Raw genomic sequence first — 19,832 nt, forward strand, 5'->3', positions numbered from 1 at the left:
TGAGATATGTACCTGCTATTACAATTTCCTGGGACCTTGGCTTCCTTCTGTGTTGGGTGTGGGTGTCATAAGGAAAGTCTGTCTCACTGGTTTAAATCATCTCAGTGTACGTACACACACACACACCCCTCAGCTACTGCAGACTGGGCTCAATAGGAATTGGGGAATAGGCATTAGAAAGTGTTTAGAAATGAACGCAGGGGCCAGATGAGAGGGATGAGACTGTATATGGTGTGACAAAAGTCTCCAGCAGTAGCTCCCAGCAGCTCATTCAGGCCAGGCTCCCATCAGCCCTGCTGATTCTCTGAGGGTCCCTCTTTACCCACTTCCCCACATCCCTGACCCCAGGGGAAAAAAAGGCACAGAACCATTCTTCATTCATTGGAGACACACAGACTCCACCTGTATCAACCGAGGATACCAGCCGCCCAGCCAGTCCCAGTCCCAGCTCCATCCATCCTGCAATCCCTCCTCCCCAGCACAGCTCAGCCCAGACGCTGCCTCTGGGAAGGAAGACTGAGGCCAGAGTTGCTGAGCCTCTCAGAAAATCTGGAAATTTGATTTCCCCAAGATAGATTCCACTTCCTCTGGAATGACTCCATGTTCCTGAGAGGACTTTGTCTCCCTAGGAAGGAATCCATGTCACAGGAAGGCTCCACAGCCCGGAAAGGGCTCCACGCCTGCAGGAGGGACTCCTTGGTCCTGAGGGGGCTCTGTGTCTGCATAGGCTCCAGTCCTTGAGAAGCATTCCATGAAGCAGGGGGACTCCAGGCCCTCAGGAAGTTGTCCATGTCCTGGGAAGGGCTCCAGTTACCTGGAAGAGTTCTGTGTCCTTGAGAAAGACTCCATGTCCTTAAGAAATACAGCCTGTCTTCTTCTTAGAGGGCTCCACGCCCCCCAGGAAGAACTCTAGAAAGCGTTCACATCCCCCAGGGGCAAGTCCAAAGCCCCTCTCAGCTGGCACAGATGCTGCTGACAGTGGCCCCTCCTGGGCCCACGAGGCCGAGCTCCTCCTGCTCATTGATGCATAGCTGGTAACCACAGCCCCGGGCCCGGGCTCCAGACGGGACCCGGTGGTCAGTCTTGGCACGAGGGGGCAGCAGGAAGCCCACACTGCCCGCAATGAGCATATGCCAAATGCTGTGAATGTAGAAGTAGTTGTCTCGGGTCTCCACAAAAGCATAAAGCAGGACGGCACTGCCTGCAATGAGGCTGCCCGGGCACAAGTAGAAAAGCCAGCGGCGCCATGTGGGTGGGTAGCAGTGCCGGCGGCGGACGGTGCGTACTGTCTGGGGGAGACAGAGAAGTGGGGCTCAGGAATGCCAAGCCCTATAACCCAAGCCAGAGCTGGTCACTCTCAGGTTTCCTCTGAGCCCTGGTTGTAACCTAAAGACACCTTCCAAGACTGGAGTGGACACTGCCAGCAGCAGGTGATGACGACAGAGCAAAGCCCACCTTAAACTGGGGACCAGATACCTGGGGCCCGGCGCCCAAGTCCTGCTGGAACCCTCCCCCGACATTCCTCCCCACCCTTACCCAGGCTGTGGCCAAGATCCCCAGGGCAAAGAGACTGGGTCCAAGCAGGTTCCAGAGTCCGTGTCGGTCAAGCTGCAGAGCCATGGACAGCAGCATAGCGCCCAGCAAATACAGCACCTAGAGAAAGAGGACTCCAGGGCTGGGCTAGGGCCAGGTGACAGCACTCCAGGGGCTGGGTCAGAATGACGAGAGGCACATGGACATGCCCCCAGGGAGAGGTCAGGAGTGGATTTCAACTAGACCTGGCCATGGTTGTGCCCCAGGGCCCACTCTGGACTGACCTGCTTGACCACGGGCTGTAAACGAGCCATGGCAATGACAGTGACCCACACGGACATTAAGGAGCCCAGGAAATCACAGAACTGCAGCACATCGTAGTCCATGATGCAGAAAACCACGATGCCTGGCTGGTCACAGGCATGATAGAACTGAAGGAAGAAATGACAGGCATTGAAAGAACTTGAGGCAGAGGTCCAGGTCTACAAAACTGGAGGAGGTAGGCCCAAGCAGGACGGCACTGCTGCTTGGTGTGCTGCTGTCAGAGAAGCAGAAGTGAGAGGTCACAGGTGAGATCTGGGGAATGCCTGACTCCCCAAATCCTGAGAAGAACATGGTAGGGAGGTCCAGTCTGCTTCATAATATGTATCTGGCAGCCCTGACCCTGGTCCTAACTTTCCTAATCTTCCTGCTTCTGGAAGGTACTGTGGAGAGTGCTCTGCCAGTGGGTTCAGATATCTTCAAGCTGAGGCCAATCCTGTCCCTGTCTCCTCATGCTCACCATGGATCCCACCTATAATCCCCATCCCTGGCCCAATCTCTGGACTAACTCAGAGCCCAAATCTCCCTGCTACGTCCAAGTTTCCCCTGATAGCTCAGACTTTGAGCTGGGCTTCACTTTCAGGACTTCCACCAATTGGCCCTCTTCATCCCCTCCCAACCAATGTAGGGAGTGTGTGGCAGGTAAGAAAAAGGGCAGTCTCTAAGGCCATGGAGGGAAGCATGGCACTTCACACCATGGGGAATAACATGGAGAGGGGACACTGTCCACCCATCTCATACTCTGGAGAACATACTGAAAAGTGGGCTACTGAGGAGGTTCAAAGGGGATGGCAGGGAACAGAAATGGAATTGGATCAAACTTGACTGGGCATCCTAATTCAGGAACCAACCAAAGTCTGCCATTAGCTCCCTTGTCTGTAGTTCCAACCCATGTCCAGACTCTCTGGACAATGCCATGGCTTCCAGCATCCTATGTTCCCTTATTTGTGAAAAAAGTTTTCTAGGGATAACTGTTTATTCGCAGAGATACCACCCAAAGAACTGGAAAACATACTCCAAAGATGTCATTCATGTAGGGTCAGCTGCATAAATTACTTCAACAGACAAATTTGGAAAGGGGGAAGCCAGGATCTCAGAAAAAGAAAACAAAATGAAGAAGAAAACCTGGGATATGAATTGGCATTGGGAAAATTTGGGTTTGATTCCTTTAAATTTTAAGCTGCAAGACTCAAACTTGTATATCTATCTTCTTTCTTTTGCTTCACTTTGGAGGTAAAGAATTTTGTTCCTGTAAGAAGAGACTGCCTTAGGATGAACATGTTTTAAGTGGGTGTTCCAGGCTTTCGAAAGGGCTTGTTATTTTGGGGACATGGTTCCCTTTTAATATATTGTTACACTGAAAAAGTGAGTTCTTACTGGGATATTTTCAGAGGCTTTTCATGTAGGTCCATATCAACATTAGAATTAATTTTTTAAGGTTGGGTGCAGTGGCTCACGCCTGTTAATCCCAGTACTTTGGGAGGATGAGGTGGGCAGATCACCCGAGCCCAGGAGTTCGAAACTAGCCTAGGCAACATGGTGAAACCCCCATCTCTACAAAAAATACAAGAACTAGCTGGGCATGATGGTGTGTGCCTGTAATCCCAGCTACCTGGTAGGGAGCACAGGGTTGAGGGGAGTAGAAGGGGCTGAGGTGGGAGGATTGAGCCCAGAAGGTCAAGACTGCAGTAAGCTGTGATCACACCACTGCACTCCACCCTGGGTGACAGAACGAGACTCTAAAAAATAAATAAAAATGGTTAAGTAATTAATGTTTGAATGTCCTTAAGAGATTTGTTTATTTTTCAACTATTTATCTCATATGCTGATTCACTGGGAGTTAATTTAGTTCCTAAACAAATCAGTATCTTGGTCTTTTTCTATTTTAGCTATAGGACATTGATTATTCTCTGACCAGACATAAGTACTATAGGCCACTAAGTTACCCAATACTGTTTTATGACTTCGATTTGATTTTAAAGCACTAATTTTACATCCAGGCTCCATAGGCTTCACTTTCAAGTATAAAGAAATGCCCACAAGTTTCTGGAAGAAGGATTTGTACTAAATTTCAGATAAAGGTGGATATGTATCAGCAGAGAAAAAAAGCAAAGCTGAATCACTAAGCACTGAAGACACATCTAGGGGAATAATTGAGGGCTTTCTCCTAGGAATTTGTCTGCACTAAAAGAAGAATAAAGAAAAATGGAGATATCTCCAGAGTGGAGAGGATTTGAAGAAATCATCTAATACTTTACAATTGATTATTTTCCAGGTATACTAAAAGGTCAAAGAGATTGTTCAAGGTTGTGAACAATCCATAGGGGTAGAGTTAAATTAAAATTGTAGTGAGGGAATTAGTCCACCAAAAATTGTGGACTAATTTTTAGATTGGCATTCCTTTTGTCAACAGTAATAAAAAGTAGAAGTGACACAGAAAAATCAGGGAATTTGAGTAAAAAATTTAGACTACAAACTGGCTTCTATTAATATAATTCTAATCTAAGTTGACAATTTTCTCAGCTTTGGACATTATTTATGAAGCAATGTAGGGAAATTATCCTAAAATTTTTTTTTTCTGTGGAATTTTACATTTTTATAACAGTATATCTAATGCTCCAAAATGGGCTATCCAGGCACTGCAGAATGTAGACTATAAATGCAAACATAGTTAATCCATGCCAAGATTGGGATATAATGACTTGCTGTTACTCCCTTATTTCCTGTTTTCTGCTTCCATTTTCTCCTGGAAACAGTTATGGGATTTTGCCAAGGGACACTGAGAATGACCTGGGATGGTCCAAGGGACATAAGGGGTAATGAGAAGGTGGGCTTGCAGCCAGGATGTTGGCAATCAGCAAGGACACCTGCACAGCCCCAGAATGCCAGCTGTGTCTGGGTCTTCTGGGATCTGATTATAAGGATTCAAGTAGCACTGTGCCGGATACACAGCTTGAACAGTATGGGTTCAAGTTGCATAACTAAAATGTCTGATATCTTTGCCCTGATGGTTTCTTATATTTGGCTTGGTTGTATTTTCAGATCTTTTGACTGGCTCTTCTAAGAATTTGGCGAGAACTACTACACTGAGGCCATGTTTTTTTTCTACATACTCCAGGACTCGGGAGAAATTGAAGTCAGGTGAAAAGTATATCAATGCATGCTCACTGCCCTGGTGCGAGGGCAGCAATACAGTTCATCTGTTACATGTGAGGGATCTGGAGTCAGGCCCACCCAGATTCTAAGGTAGATACTCACCTTCTACCTCAGGCAAAATATTTTACTTTCCCTTATCTACAAAAAAAAGGTGACAAAAATAAAAGCATGTATCAATTATTACAGTGCCTTTGTGAGGATTAAATTAGCAGTGTCTGAAACACAGCACATATTCAGTATATGTCATTTTGTTGTAATCATTATCTGAATTGTTTGCCTATATAAAAAAATCAAGTCCTAAGTTTGTGGCCTGTTTTTGTTTTTTCAAAACATATTTACATCTGTAAACTCCTGAACTATAAACCTACTGGCTGCTTCTATGTCCCAGATAAGAATGGATTACTACTCCCAAGTGTAGACTGTTATGGACTATTTGAAGACAAAGAAGATGACTGTCATCTCCTGTCCTAGCACTAACAACTGAAATTTGACCAATGGGTCCTTAAATGGACACTGCTGCAGAATGAAATAATTCGAAGTAAAAGAATGGCAAGGAGGGACCACAGGGAACCTGCAGGGAAGCGAGGAAACAGCTTGATGTTCTGGTCCATGTGGAAAAGAACAGGAGTTAGAGCAGGACTTTAAGCAACACCTCAAAGCCAGAAGCTTTTCCTTACTGCCTTAAGAAAGTGGGAGCTTTTCATGTGGTACCAGGCACTTGAGGCTCTCCCAGTGCTCCTGCTACAGGTTGATTGCACTACATCCAGATAAGGAAGAGTCATCTAGCAGTGAACACTCTGGAGCCAATAAGGATGTTTGTGTCAAGTCCATAGAGTGAATATGCTCTCCCTACATGCTCCTGACACACTTAGGTATGCTTACTAATTATGAATCACATTCGATCTGCATGTAGCGAGAGTGGGCTGGTGGAACAGCTGTTGCTGGAGGATTTGGTGAGCCACAGTAGAAAGGGCATCTGGCAATACGAAAGAGAAACAGTGTCTAATATAAAAATAGAATGAGGCACTGTGGGAGCAGGCCTAAAACGGGCCCAATCAAGCAAAACTGGAGTATGTGCTTCTCACCCAGCTTAAAGGGCCAAGATCTCACTCTCTGCAGCCTGGTGCAGCCTATTCTTCCTCATCTCTAGATGAATCTCCAGGAGGACCCAACCACTCAGTTTCAGCACATTTTCCCTTGTTTTCTCCCAGATGATAGGTATGATTTTTCTAATTTAGACATATGTCTGACCTAGTAATGCTGGACACCAGGAAGGCCTGTCTTAGTTTCTCTGATATCTTTGTTACCAAGGCCTGAGGAGAGTCTGAAACCATTTTAAGAGTTTTTGCAGTGCCCACATGCATGTCACATGGTGCCAAGAGCCTAGAGATGCATTGAAAAGATTCCTAGATGCGACACTTCAGGGGTAAAAAGTAGACAAAAGTCTACTTGGGGGTTAAGTCACATTAGCAGACTCACTTCTCTACCTTTCCTTATAGTTTCCGGACGCTTGCTTATAACATGAACTTTTCTGATATGGAGGAGTGGGGAAAACACAAGAAAGATTGTGGAGATTCTGCAACGGTAATGGAAAGGTTTAAAATTATATTAATCTTCATCAAAATGCACTCCTTTGAGCTGGGATGTGATACAATACTGCCGCTTCAGACAATGCCTCAGGACATAGTTGAGTCTGTAAAGCTTCTCAAGACTCTGAGAGTCAGATTGTCCTATAATCACCCAATAGACATCCCCTCTATCTTTCCAAAGTTCCCATGAGAAACCAAGGTGGCATGGTGACTGAATAGGGACACCATTTCAGACCACAGGAACAAACGTAACAATGTATAAGTCCCCAGTGCGATGGAGAAGTGGGGCTCACATCATGGAAGAATGTGGTGAAGATGAAGACACTCCGTGCAGAGGTGTGGGGGAAAGTATAGAGGTCCTGCCCCCATACAGAGAACATGGTGACTGTGTAGACACAAATCCATACTGTAGACCAGTTTCTTGGCCCATGTATTGAGTAAAGGTGCCCTCAGGGTGGACAGAGTGTGGAACAGCTGGAAGCCCACACTTACTATGTTAAGTTGCAAACAGTTTTGTTCATTTACTCCAATGTGCCTTACAAAAAATGACCATTTTCTATGCATGATAGGTTGGAAAGCACTACTGTCTCTGTCTGTAGAAGACACAGTGAAGGCACAGACTTTCCCAAACCCTTGACGAACCTGGTGGAAATATAGACTGTGACCCACCACCCTGCACAAGCACCCAGTGGTAAGATGCAGACCCCACCGCATACCGTGGAGAAGAACATGGTGAAGGTGTAGACAGCAGCTTCCAGCACATATCGACTCCGAATGGCCAGGACCACAGGTGGCAGAAACATGAGGTTGCTCAGGCAGAGCAGGAGTGTGGACAGCAGCTGGAATCCATAGGTGAGCGCATCCGCACTGTCGGTGCAGCCCCAGCCTCTCCACCCTGCGGGTGCGGAGGACACAGAGTGGAAGAGGGCAGACGGCAGCCATGGGCCTACGCCACTGCCCGCGAAGGGTGGTCTCACCCCGGCTCTGACAAACCCGTCTTCAATTCAGGCTGCGGGCTCCCCTACTCCCGCCGCCCGCCCACGGGCCCAGCAGGTCCACCTCCAGTCCAGGCTGCCCCTGGAGCGCAGGAAGCCCACCGCCGCCCGCTCCCTCGCCAGCCTGCTCACCGGCCTTGCACTCGCAGGCCGCGTACAGGTAGTTGTGTGTGCGCAGCAGCTTGCACTGGCCGTAGGGTCCGCAGTCGTCCACGCACGGGGACAGGAAGGTGCGCATCCGCACCTCGGCCGTCGCGTTGCGGCACCGCACGAACCTGCGCACACACTCGCAGTTACCTGGGGCCCCGGGCCACCCCCACCCAGTCCGGGTCTCAGCCCTGGCCCCGCCTCGCCCCGCTCACCGAGGCCCCACCCCGCACAGGGAGTGGAGGGCCAGGAACCAGGTCCCCGTCTGCGGGAATGGGATTCGCAGCCTGGCCACCCTGGTGGTGGCACTGACGGAGAGGAGGAAGCCGGCCAGGGACTCTGAAAGGAGAAGGAAGGGGTCAGTGAGAGGGAGGAGGGATCAGGACCCAAGAACCGTCACCCACCTGCTCCCACTTCCCGGAACCCTAGAGCCTGTCATTCCTCCATTCTATCCCTCCCCACCTTCACCTCTGCCCGCCACCACGACCCCCAGACTGCAGCCTCCTCTCCTCCCCCATTCCTCACCCCACCTTTGGAACAGGTCATTGCTGCATCCCCCAGGCTCAAGGGCACCTCGTGAGTCAAGCATCCAAACACTGTCACGTTTTCCTGGCGCACGGAGCTCTGGGGAGGGCAGGTATGGAGGTGAGGTCGTCACACCCTCCAGCTCCACCGACCGACCGCCACCCTCAGAGTCCCACCCGTGTTAACCCACACCTTCCAAGGACAGCCCATTCCTACCGGCGCTCTCGACGCCAAAGCTGCTCTCTCACCTCCATTCTTAGAACTGAAAAAACATCAGATCCTCCACAGCAGAAATCGTTCAAGGACCGATGAGAAGGCAAAGCCCAATTCTGAATCTGTTCTTTGGGCAAAAGTGTTTCAATTCTGCCCAAGCAAGAGAGAACACCCTCTTTTTCAGTCCTATCTAGCTCACGAAGGGGAAGGAGGGCCGTTGCCAGTTACAGAAACCAGTTGTGGACAAAGGCAATTGTAAGATTTTCCATCATCTTCACCTGGACCCCAAGACAGGTGGTGCGGGAAGACACTCACTCCTCAGGTGTAATTATCCTAAGTACTGCCTGGTGGTAAAGGAATGCCCAAGAGATTAAATGTAGCAAACTGGCTGGGATTAAAAGAAACCAGATATCCGCAAGAATAAATGTAAGGGGTTGTCTACATGAATAAAGGTAACAGGATGCCATAAGCTCACCTCATTCAAGAAGGATTTGAGGCAGCTTACATAAAATAGAATACAATAAATGCCTGAGGGAAACTTAAAAATCAGGATAGGAAAATAAACTCTGTCCCTAATGCAGACCATATATTTGATACTGACTTCCAAGCAAACAAAGCAAGGAAGTATGATGAGTTATCAGATTTGCAAGTACATAATATAAAAGCGAATCAGAGTCTCTGGAGAATCACAGCATCCAAAGGGGAAGTTCTGAGATAAGTTCTCATCAAAGCAGCACTGTGTGTTGTCATGCATCCTGTCCTCAGCCACAAGAGTGAGTTTCATACAACTTGCTTATATAACTTCCCTCAATGCAAGCCCAGGGCAATATGCCAAAGTATTATTCAGTGAAAGTCTTTCTAGGAGGGAGCCAAAGAAAAAAGTATATGCAGTTCTCTGACCCAAATGTCCAGTTCTTGATCCAAGGAGAGAAAAAAAATCAAAATATTTGGAGGAAATACCTTTCAGAATAAACAGAACAGGCTGAGATGGGTAGCACGTGTCATAGATGCAGATGGGTGGAATGTAAACAGATGCTCATTAAAGTGAATGGATGGGAATGCAGAGAGAGAAAGGGTGAGGGGCTGCAGGAGAGCTAGGCCTCTATTCTCAGGGCACTGAGGAAGAAAGAACAAGTATGGGTGAGGCTGTCCTCTAATTCAGGGTCTACAGTTTCAAGGTCGAATCAAGGTCTCACTGTCACTGGCCAAAGGCATGGCAATAAGCAAACACAAAATACACACAGTCTTAGAACAAAGAGAATTTGATTATGCAAATAAGAAATATCTTCACGTTGAATAAATGGCTCTGTCTGACTAGCAGGACCACTAGAAAGTTCTGAACTATCTCCCATAAAAAGCTACAACAAGCCACAGACCAGGCCTCAGGTTGGCTGATGAGAAAGTGGTCCCTGCCCTCAGGGCTAGAGGATAGTAGATTTAAAAGGATATCTGGCTAGGGGAACAGTATGTAAGTTAATGGATAAAAGCTAAGCTGAAGATATTCTCCAATGGCCTAACATAGGGCTCACTCTCATCTCAGTCTTAATGCTGACAGTAATGACCAAGAAGTACAAAAGGTTGGCTTAGCAAGTTTGTGAATTACAGAGTGGAGAAGGCCCAAGTCCCAAACCAGTATTAGGCAATGCCTCAAGGATGGACATAAATTCTTCCATTCAGTTTTGAAAATTCACTGCAAAAATACAAGACGGGAACTGGCACCAAAATATATATGCCCCTTGATTACAACTAGATACACAAAGCAATTAATGTGGAAAAGAAGTGGGAGGACATATACCAAAAACAGCGGTGGGCCAGGCACAGTGGCTCACACTTGTAATCCCAACATGTTGGGAAGCCAAGGCAAGCAGATCAGTTGAGTCCAGGAGTTCAAGACCAGCAACATGGTGAAACCCTGTCTCTACCAAAAATACAAAAAATTAGCTGGGTGTGGTGGCGCACTCCTGTAATCCCAGCTACTCAGGAGGCTAAGACACAAGGATTACTTGAACCCGGGAGGTGGAGGTTGCACTAAGCTGAGATCATACCCCTGCACTCCAGCCTGGGCAAGAAAGAAAGACCCTGTCTCAAAAAAAAAAAAAAAAAAAAAAGTTAAACAGTTGTGTTAGGGAGATATTTTCCCCTATTTTCCAAAGTTTTTATGTGATCCTATTACTTACATAATAAAAAAGTAAATGTATACAACTGGTTTGAAGAAAATACAAGGGAAGTAAAGGAAAAAGACCCAGGGATCTCAGTTCACCACAAACCCCAGGTGATGCCACAGTGTAATGCAGCCACTGAGAAAGGTAACTCAATCTCAGGCTGACAAATGCAAGTCTTGTCACCTGGCACCTCAGTCAGAGCACCTCAGATCACTTATTTCAGAGATACAGTGACTACCAGACGTATGACCAGGTGAGATAGTAAATGAAGGGGAGAGATCCAAATACCTGGACCCCTAAGACAATGAGGTTCTTCAGTTTTTGGGAGGTTGGAGGTAACATCTGAAGGGCTGTAAAAATAGGACCGGGATGTAACAAATCCATCATACTAATGTAAGATATTAATAATAGGGAAAATGTGAGAGGAGAGAGTATATATGTGAGAACTTCATACTTTCTGCTCAACCTAAAACTGCTCTAAAAAATTAAGTCTATTGATTTTAAAAAAAGAACAGGACAGAGACAGATTTACTGGATACGGCTTCTGGATACAGCTTTTACCCACTGAATCCAAGATGAGTGGGTAAAAAATTCATGGAGACAGATTTTGATGGGATGTCAGGAATGCCTTTGGCAATCAGCATTATCCAAACATGAACTGCATGGCCTCAAGAGGTGGTAAACTCCCCATCAAAGGAGATTTGCAAGAAAAGGTTAACAACTGCCATAGAGAAAGGCCAGTAATGAGCAGGAGGCAAGCCTACAAAACTGGGAAAACCCAGACACAGAGTTAACCTGGTTGACCCGCCAATCTGGAGCAGAGTCAATACTCAGAACATGTTTGTTGACTAGAATTGGGCTGATCCATGTTCCCTAATTGTCAGGATGGGTGGGAGCAACCTGAACAGGCTTCCTGGAGGAGGTAAAGACCCCAACACTCCTGACACCTTCCCCTTCAAGCTCCCAGGCAGAGCAACCTCCCCACTCTAAATAAAGAATACCGCATTGAGCTGGAGCTCCAGGCTGAGGACGCCTCCACTGTCCAGCACTGGCAACAGCCTCATGGCAAACACGGCTGGGCGCTCAGGGGGAAGGGCCACACTGGGGCCAAAGAAGATGTAGAAGTGGACGGAGAAGGTATCCAACTCGTTGCGCAGTGTTGGGCGCACTGGCCAGCAGTGCTCGGGTGGGGATGTGGCCCCAGGCCCCTCCGCAGGGGTTCCGAGGGATGGTGGTTCTGGGGGCAGTGGTTGGTTGCCCAGTGACTGGGGCATGTTCATGGCAGCTCCAGGGACCAGAGATCGGAGCAGGCTGGGCTGTGGGCACTCTGTGGGCCAGAGGAAACCAGAGCTTAGGCCTGCAGCCCTTACAGTCCTGAACTTACTCATAAACATCTAAGCTAGACAGGATTTCACAAAGAGTGTGGAAGGATGAGAACTAGAATGCAATGTTCCTTGAGAGTGTGGGGCATCCAGGGTCATAGGGGTTTCCTAATGGCGACAGCTAACACAATGCCATATTGGAGGGAACCAAAGTCATCTATCCCTCCCTAAAGGCAGTGAAGACACTATTGAAACAGATATCTAAGTATGACAGGCTGTCTGACTGACTCGCAAGGGCTTTGGCAAGGACAGTGTCCCAGAAGTCCTGGATGTCCCTGCCTACCCCAGGAAACTGAAAGATTACATCAAGGAAAGTAATGAGGTCCTTTAGTTGTCCCAACTTAGGTGCAAAAAAAATTATTTAAAGGCCTTCCAATAACTTGGAGTTCTAATTGGGATGGCTTCAGGGAGCATGTAGGAGCCTGGGTGGGGGAGGGGAGGTTGTAGGGCTGCGGCAGAGGGCCACTGAACACAGCCACCCAAGTCACTTCCCAGCCACAGATGTCTGCACAGACTGGGGTAGATGTGGGGTTCTGACCTTGCAACCGCACACACAGCTGGAAGCGGATGGTCCTACCAGGGCCCCGGGATGATGTTTCCACACGCACGTAGACCCAGTGCCCCCAGGGGGGCAGTGCCAGCTCCAGCTGGCATCCAGAGGCACCTCCACAGGCCACAGAGCTTGAGTTGTGCAGGGGTGGGGCTTTGGGACGCAGATGCAGTGACAGGGGGCAGGCAGATACCCCGCGGCCCCCCACACACGCCAGCTGCGCCGAAACCCTGTAAGTGAAGCTGGGCACAAAGACCCTGGGCAGAGGAGAGGTTGGGGGTAAGAAGGCACAAACAGAGGCGAGAGGAACACAGGGCAAGGGAAGTGCTAGGAAGGATGGGGTATGGGGTAGGAAGGAGGCCTGTTCAGGTCTCCCCCTCTGTGCTGGGAGGGAGGTAGGCAGGGATTTCACCCAGGGACAGGCAGGTAGGTGGAGAAGCCGAGAGAGAACTCTGGAGCCTGTTTGAGGCCAGAGAAGAGGGAAAGGACCAAGTATGAGGAGTCTTTGACTTACTTGTACAGGGCTGAGCGATTGTGTGGGGAGAGGATTTGCTCTGAGGGCCGGCCAGGAACCAGCACAGCGACGTCCAGCAAACGCCGGACAATCAGCTGCGGCTGAAGGAGGTACTGACACTCATCCTGGAGCCCCTAGGACAAAAGCAGGGGTGGCGGGAGAGGGAGACAGCAAGGGCGCGACTAAACCAAGGCAAACAGAACCTGTTGGGTGGGCCAGGGAGAAACCTCTGCCCTGGCCACCACTCCCAGGGCTCTAACCCAGGTCTCTCTAAGCTCTAGGTCCTTTCTGCCTGAGCAGTCATTTCTGGTCACCTCTGTCCCACCTCAGTGCAATGTCTGCTGGGATCCTCAGCACTGGCTGAGGTTTTGGGATTCAAACCCAGGCCCTCCTGACAATCAGGCTGGCTTGCCCTTCTCCCAGTCTAACCCCTCCTGCTGAACATTCCAGGTCAGCCCAGCAGCACTGCAATCTCCAACCAGCCTATTCCCAGACCAGGCCCTCAGGAACTTAGAACACTGGCTCTTTTAGGCAAAGTGGGGTGGGGTGGAAAGCTCCTTCAAGGCCTCCAATCCAGCCCCCTCACCCTCCTTGCCACCACTCTCAACCTTTAATTTCCTTTAATCCCCACCCTGTCCCCCTCCCACATGCTTGTCCAGCCTCTGCTTGCACACTCATTACGCACAGGTAATGAGCAGCCCTACACAGGTAATGAGTGCAGGGTCACTTATGACTTCCCAGGCAACCTCCAGACTGTAAGCAGCTTGAGAACAGGAACACTGTCCTTTTGATTTTTGTTCCTCCAGACACAGGGCCTCACATAGAGTACACACCTCACAGATGAATGTTTGCTGAATTAATGAATCCAAAAATGAATCATCCCACCTGGGGAAGCGCTGACCTTGCTAAAGCCAAAGCCTGTCATCTTTGACTCCCCTGCCCCCACTCTGCTTTCAGGGGACCCACTGATCCGTCTGGTCCCTGGGCCTTAGACTGTGTTTCTTCTGCTGCTGAAGGAGATCAACCACATCTACCCCAGCTTCTCTTTGGAGAAAATCCCAGCTCCTTCTCTGTTAACAGCCCCCTGGCCCGCACAGCCTCATCACTCTCCAGCGAGCACAGTTCCATTTGTCGCAGTTCCTCTTGTATAGCACTTGCAGCTATATGAGCCCTACAAACCTCACAGTTCAGGGGAGGTCGGGGCTCCTAATTAGGCTTCTCTGACCTTTTGGACAAATGGCCTCATGCTGGCCCAATAAACCAGAGGCCACTACTCACTTATGTGGTTAATCTGAGCAGGACATACCTTCAAACTTTGTTCTGGGACAAAAGTTCCAGGCCCTGACATCCCACTGAGTTCCACAGCTCAGAACGAGCCAGCCAAGGCACTGACTTCCAGCAAAGCTGCAAAAGGCTGGAAGGAGGTCTATGCCTTTTGCATCTCCAGTGTCTAGCATACCATCTGGCACTTACTAGGTGCTAAAACACCTGTTATAGAATGGGCATCAAAAAGAGGGTCCCTTCAGAGAGCTCCTGAACCAACCTAGATGCTCAGGTTTGGTAACAAACCCTAAGAACCAAAGACTCACAAGTCACTGCATTGATCCCACCTCCTAAGGCAAGAATCACCACCACAATCATCTTGTAGTGAATGAGTCCCAAGGGTGGGGGCTCATGCTCCAGTGGTGGCCCATTTCCTAGCTAGACAGTCCAGGGAAGAAACACTTTGTTCCACATTTTAGAGTTTTGCTTGTGTTTGATTCAATGAAAGGATCAGTGGATATGACCTGTTAAGACGTGTTCCTTCCTTCAACTGTGTGACATGCACATCCAGTTCCCCTCCCTTCATGTGGAGGGAGTGTTCAATCAGTAGAGACCAGGGAAGATGCAGGGGACTGTCACCCAGTGATGGGGTTAGAGAAAGAGCATCGGAAGTCAGATCCTCAAGAGCTGCCAGGGCAGACACCAGGTGAGAGAGTCCCAACTGAGCCAACAGACCAGAACATCAGCAGTCAGGGGAGGCCTAGGGCCCAGCCAAGGAAGCTCGAGAAACCAAGAGAGGCGAAAGTGAGATGTGGATGGGCTACAGGCTGAAAGATCCTGGAGTGGAAGGTATGTAGGTGGATTCCTAGAATCTCCTCATATGTATGGGCTGGGTTTCTTCAGAAAGGCCTGAGCAGGGTGGCCAGTGCCAGGCTCTGAGTGGGGCTTGCAGACTGAAGATGCCCAAAGACACAGAGCCTTCTCTAGGGGAATAGCCCAGTGCACAGTTGAGCCCATGCCCACAGTCAGAAAGCACCAATCAGTGTAGAAGCAAACGAGTGCTGGAAAGACTTCAGGGGGCAAGGCTGAAAGCAGGAAGACCACTTTGGAGGCTACTGGGGTAGTCCTGGAGAAACCAGAGAGGCTGTGCTAGGAGTGGAAATGAAGAGCTGTAGTTGCATTCAGGGCATGCCTTAAAAGTAGAGTCAACAAGACTTTTTCTTTACAGATTGGTTGTGAGGAATAAAGAGAAAAGAAAAATCAAGGATTTGGGGCACTTAATTGGGGGCTTGAGCAATGGGTGATGACAGTGCAGTTTCCTGAGGAAGATCACAATGACTAGAGAAAGAAGCAGCGTGAACTGGGAGCAGTGAAATGGAAATTGAAGAGTTTTATACTTTTAGCTTTGCTTTGATTTGGTTTTACTAAATACCAAGTTTGAGACATTTCTTAGACATCCAATTGGAGATGTCAAGTAAGCAATGGGATATAAAGTCTGAGATTCAAAGAAATTAGGACTGGCTGAATACTCTTGGAAGCATTAACAGATAGATGATATTTCAAACTATTGTGCTGGAACACCAAGCAAGATAATAGAAAAGTAAAAAAGAAGTTGGTCCCAGGACCAAGACTTGGGCCACTACAACATGGAGATCAAGCAGAGGAGAGGCCAGGAGAGGAGCCAGAGGAGCAGGCAGTGGGCAGGGGGAAACCAGGACAGTTCCATAAAGTCATAGAGGCCAAGAAGGGAAGGTGTTTCCAAAAGGAAAGAGTAATATATAATTAGTTAACAGCTAGTTACTAGTTAACTCTGGGGAGGGGAATTGGAGACTGGAAGAAGGGAAGAGGAACACTTACTTTCCACTGTATGCCTTTTGTACCTTTTGAATGTTGTACCAGGTTCATAGATGCCTATTTGAAATAAAAAATAATTTAGGAGGAGGAGGAAAAGCAGAAGCACTATTAGCAGATTCTAACCACCTCAGCTGAGACATTGAGTGACGTGTGGTCCTAGTTGGTGGATTCAACAGAATCCTTTCTCTGTACAATCGACTTCTTCACTGTCCTCGTAGTTGCTTTCATTATTTTACCAACTTTTCCAAATCTTAGACACAGGAAGAGGAAATATTAGAAGAGAACCTGTGCTCTAGACATTTAGGAGTACTTTCCCCTTCTGAGCCATTTAGGTGCCAAATGGTATCCACCAAATGCCAGCCCCTCAGAGCAGACTGGCAACTGGGCACCTTAGAATGAACACATGATCCAAGACAGGAAGGCAAGGAGATGGAGGCTGGGGACAAGACAGAAGTGGCTGGTAGGAAAAAGGGGACAAGGAAAGGAGGTAAAATGGCATCATGTGCCAGGCTCTGCACTGGAAGCTAGGAATACGTAGTGAATAACACAGACCCAGAATCTGGCAGAAGTGTGGGAACCAGAGCTCACGAGAGCTCTTCTTTTTTTTTTTTTTTTTTTTTTTTTTTTTGAGACGGAGTTTCGCTCTTGATACCCAGGCTGGAGCGCAATGGCGCGATCTCGGCTCACCGCAATCTCCGCCTCCTGGGTTCAGGCAATTCTCCTGCCTCAGCCTCCTGAGTAGCTGGGATTACAGGCACGCGCCACCGTGCCCAGCTAATTTTTTGTATTAGCAGAGACGGGGTTTCACCATGTTGACCAGGATGGTCTCGATCTCTTGACCTCGTGATCCACCCGCCTCGGCCTCCCAAAGTGCTGGGATTACAGGCTTGAGAGAGCTCTTCTTTTTAAGTCACTTCTTTTTTTTACAACTTTTCAGGGCTCCCTATCACGCTCAGGATATAGTTCAAATGTCAAGGCCCTTCATGATCTGGCCTCTGCTCACCCCTCTACCTCCCTCACCACCCAACACCAGTCCACCCTGAACCACTTCAGTTCCCCCTTCTAAACTTCGGGCCATGCTACTCCCACAACCTGGAATGCCTTTCCCTGCCTTTTCAACCTCAAGCCTCACCACCTAACAGCTCCCAATACCACCTCCACCATGCTAGCAAGCTGAGTTAGCCATCTCCCCTTTATTCTCCTAAAACATCTTCTGTATCTAACATGCATCTTATTTATCTCCGTGTCCCCAGCACACAACCCAAAGCCTGGCACAAAGCAGGTACTAAAGGACTAAGGCTAAAGGGAGATCTGAGCTCATCCCCAAAGCTGAGAAGGGCCCTAGAAACAGCACTGCCTTTTCATCACTGGGACTCTTCAGTTCCCACCAAAGGATATCCCTAGACCCATATAAATTCCTGTGTTTGTCAAGCTTCACAGGAAGCAAGCCATAGTAGGAGGAGGAAACAAGTTGAGAAAATGGAGGAATGCTCTGGACAATGAACCCACAGGCTTGAATCCTGGAAATTAATCAGGATCTGGAGAGCTAAAGAACCCTTTGAGGACTATGTAAGATTACAGAAAGTTAACCTAATTCTTAGAAGGACCAGACACAAGATCCTTGCCCCCATCAACCTCTCAAACATACCCGACAGAAGCACTACATCTCTCATGGCGTCCAGACCCACTGCCGCTCATGGGCACGATGGGATGGTCCTCTTCTGTCTAGCCTCACCACACACCTGGGGGAGCTCTGACCAGGGTTCCATCTCGGTACCAAGTTCCCCAGGCCCCACCTCTTGTATCTAGACACAAATGCACATGTCAGGCCTATTTCTATTCTCACTACCCAGCTACCCCTTGGTCTGGGCACTTGAATTACCCTTTAGGCTCTGAGAAGCTTTTCTCTACACTACTATTTCTGTTCCCCATTGTCCCAATCTGGTAGCCATAAGCAATCCTGACCACTTCTAACTGGGCCTCAGCTCCTACAATCCCAGCCCAGGCCTAGACCCCAGGTTCCTGCTCACCTAGAAAGGTTTTTGGATAACTAGAGCCAGGCTTCAGGATTTTCCCTGTCAGTTCTCACAAAGTGGGTCAAGGATCAGAGTTGGGATAAGGAACATCCCTACTGGGATTTTGCCAAAGACCTACGAAGACATTCCTTCTAACAGAAGAACCCTCAGGTCTGATGAGGGTCAAGGCCTACCTAGAACCTAGAACCTTTTCCAAGCTAACTCCCAGCACGCTGCCCTCCAGCAGGCTTGCAGGCCTTGATGGGGAGTTCTCTTGCACATCCACATCACTCTCAGAAAAAACGGCCCTGTCACTGAGGCCTAGTGACACACCTCAGCCCTACTTCTCATCTCTGACAACAGCACTGCCAAGACCCGTCCTTATGTGAGTCTCAGCTCACTCGAATGCACTATTCACCCCATTTCTGAGTGCTAGAGTCCTGTTCTTTAAATCCTCACTCTGTTCTTGCTTGTTCCTTCACCTTCACCACAGGCCCCATGCACGTGGCCATCCCACTCTGACAACAGGCAGCTGAGTACACTCCCTGCTTCTCCTCCAGTGAACAGGAGTAGGAGACCTGTCTGGCCTAATACATGAGAGTAGCAGGAAAACATTGTGGCATTTCCTTTCCCTCCAAACCAGAGAGGCATCCTGACCTTTGAACCTGCCCTTCAGTCTTTAAATAGCTCTGTGAAATAAGTGCCTGGGTGGCTGATACATGGAGAAAAGTGAGGCAAAGGCCAGGATAGACACCAGCTGCCCAACACCTCCTTTTAGCAGGAAAAAGCTTCTCTTGTGGTCTTCTGAAGGGTGTAGGAAGCTGTCTGAAATTATGATGGAAGAGGAATGCATTCTCCCAGGTGGATTAGATTGGGCCATGGCCTAAGAAAGTCTTCAGGGCTATTGTCAATCACGATGTAGAATAAAACCAGTCCTGGTGTGTGCTGCAGATGGGACCACCCCATAGTTGGCTTCTGTTCACCTTAACACTTGTGCCTTCCACTAGGAAGGGCACTACTCCCCCATGCCAGAGCCTCTGACTCCAGACTCTCAACTTTTCCTTCAGCTTACCTGGACCCAGCGTGTCCTCCTGAGGCTCCCAAGTTGCCTCCTGCAGATCATGGCCTCTGACCCTCTGGGTGGCCTGCTGGCCTCTAGCCATGTCCCACCCCAGCCACCCTTGTGCTGCTGCCCATCCTGGCACAAGGCTGGCATGCCAGGGAGCCTATGGGGAGAATTCAGCAGAGATGAAGGGGCAGTTCTGGCCCCTCTGGCCCTGGGCAACATCAACCCACCTTGACAGAGATGTGGCCGTGGGCCTGGGGAAGGTGGGCAGCCAAGAACCAGTCCCCAGGTAAGGGGCTGCTGACGTTAAAGATGCCTGAGGTGCGGTTGGGCAGTGTCCAGCTGAGGGTCAGTGAGAAAACCCCAGGCACAGCTGTGTCCCCTGGGAAGTGTGTATGCAGGGGATTGATGACCGGGGGTGCCCCGGACCGGAAATACCTGGGGGACCAGAATTAGGAGAAAAGGAAAGCAGGCAATGGGGTGGGAGGCAGGAAATGGAAGAAAGAAAGAAGAACTGTCACTCATCACCAATAAAACAAGTAGATTC

General features: G+C 48.9%; 1 protein-coding gene across 4 annotated transcripts in view; it reads right to left on the reverse strand.

Annotated features, from left to right (window-relative positions):
- Positions 1-208: 208 nt before the first annotated feature.
- Positions 209-19,832, reverse strand: part of TMEM8B (transmembrane protein 8B) — a 33,745-nt gene continuing 14,121 nt past the window's right edge. The window contains exons 3-13 of one of the 4 annotated variants that reach the window (XM_012463335.3): positions 19,516-19,723; positions 13,088-13,221; positions 12,562-12,830; positions 11,643-11,968; positions 8,272-8,365; positions 7,957-8,080; positions 7,727-7,869; positions 7,316-7,494; positions 1,818-1,964; positions 1,537-1,653; positions 209-1,285 (exon numbers count right to left, since the gene is read on the reverse strand). In XM_012463335.3, coding sequence (XP_012318758.2) covers positions 854-1,285; positions 1,537-1,653; positions 1,818-1,964; positions 7,316-7,494; positions 7,727-7,869; positions 7,957-8,080; positions 8,272-8,365; positions 11,643-11,968; positions 12,562-12,830; positions 13,088-13,221; positions 19,516-19,723 — 2,173 coding nt within the window. In that variant the 3' untranslated portion in view covers positions 209-853. Of the gene's footprint in view, positions 1,290-1,536; positions 1,654-1,817; positions 1,965-7,315; positions 7,495-7,726; positions 7,870-7,956; positions 8,081-8,271; positions 8,366-11,642; positions 11,969-12,561; positions 12,831-13,087; positions 13,222-19,515; positions 19,724-19,832 lie in introns of all 4 variants that reach the window. The other 3 variants (XM_012463337.2, XM_012463343.3, XM_021671526.2) reach the window with 3 other exon arrangements.

The sequence above is a fragment of the Aotus nancymaae genome, unplaced genomic scaffold (genome assembly GCF_030222135.1).
Source record: "Aotus nancymaae isolate 86718 unplaced genomic scaffold, 86718_ANA_hifiasm-v0.15.2.pri h1tg000003l, whole genome shotgun sequence".
NCBI lineage: Eukaryota > Metazoa > Chordata > Mammalia > Primates > Aotidae > Aotus > Aotus nancymaae.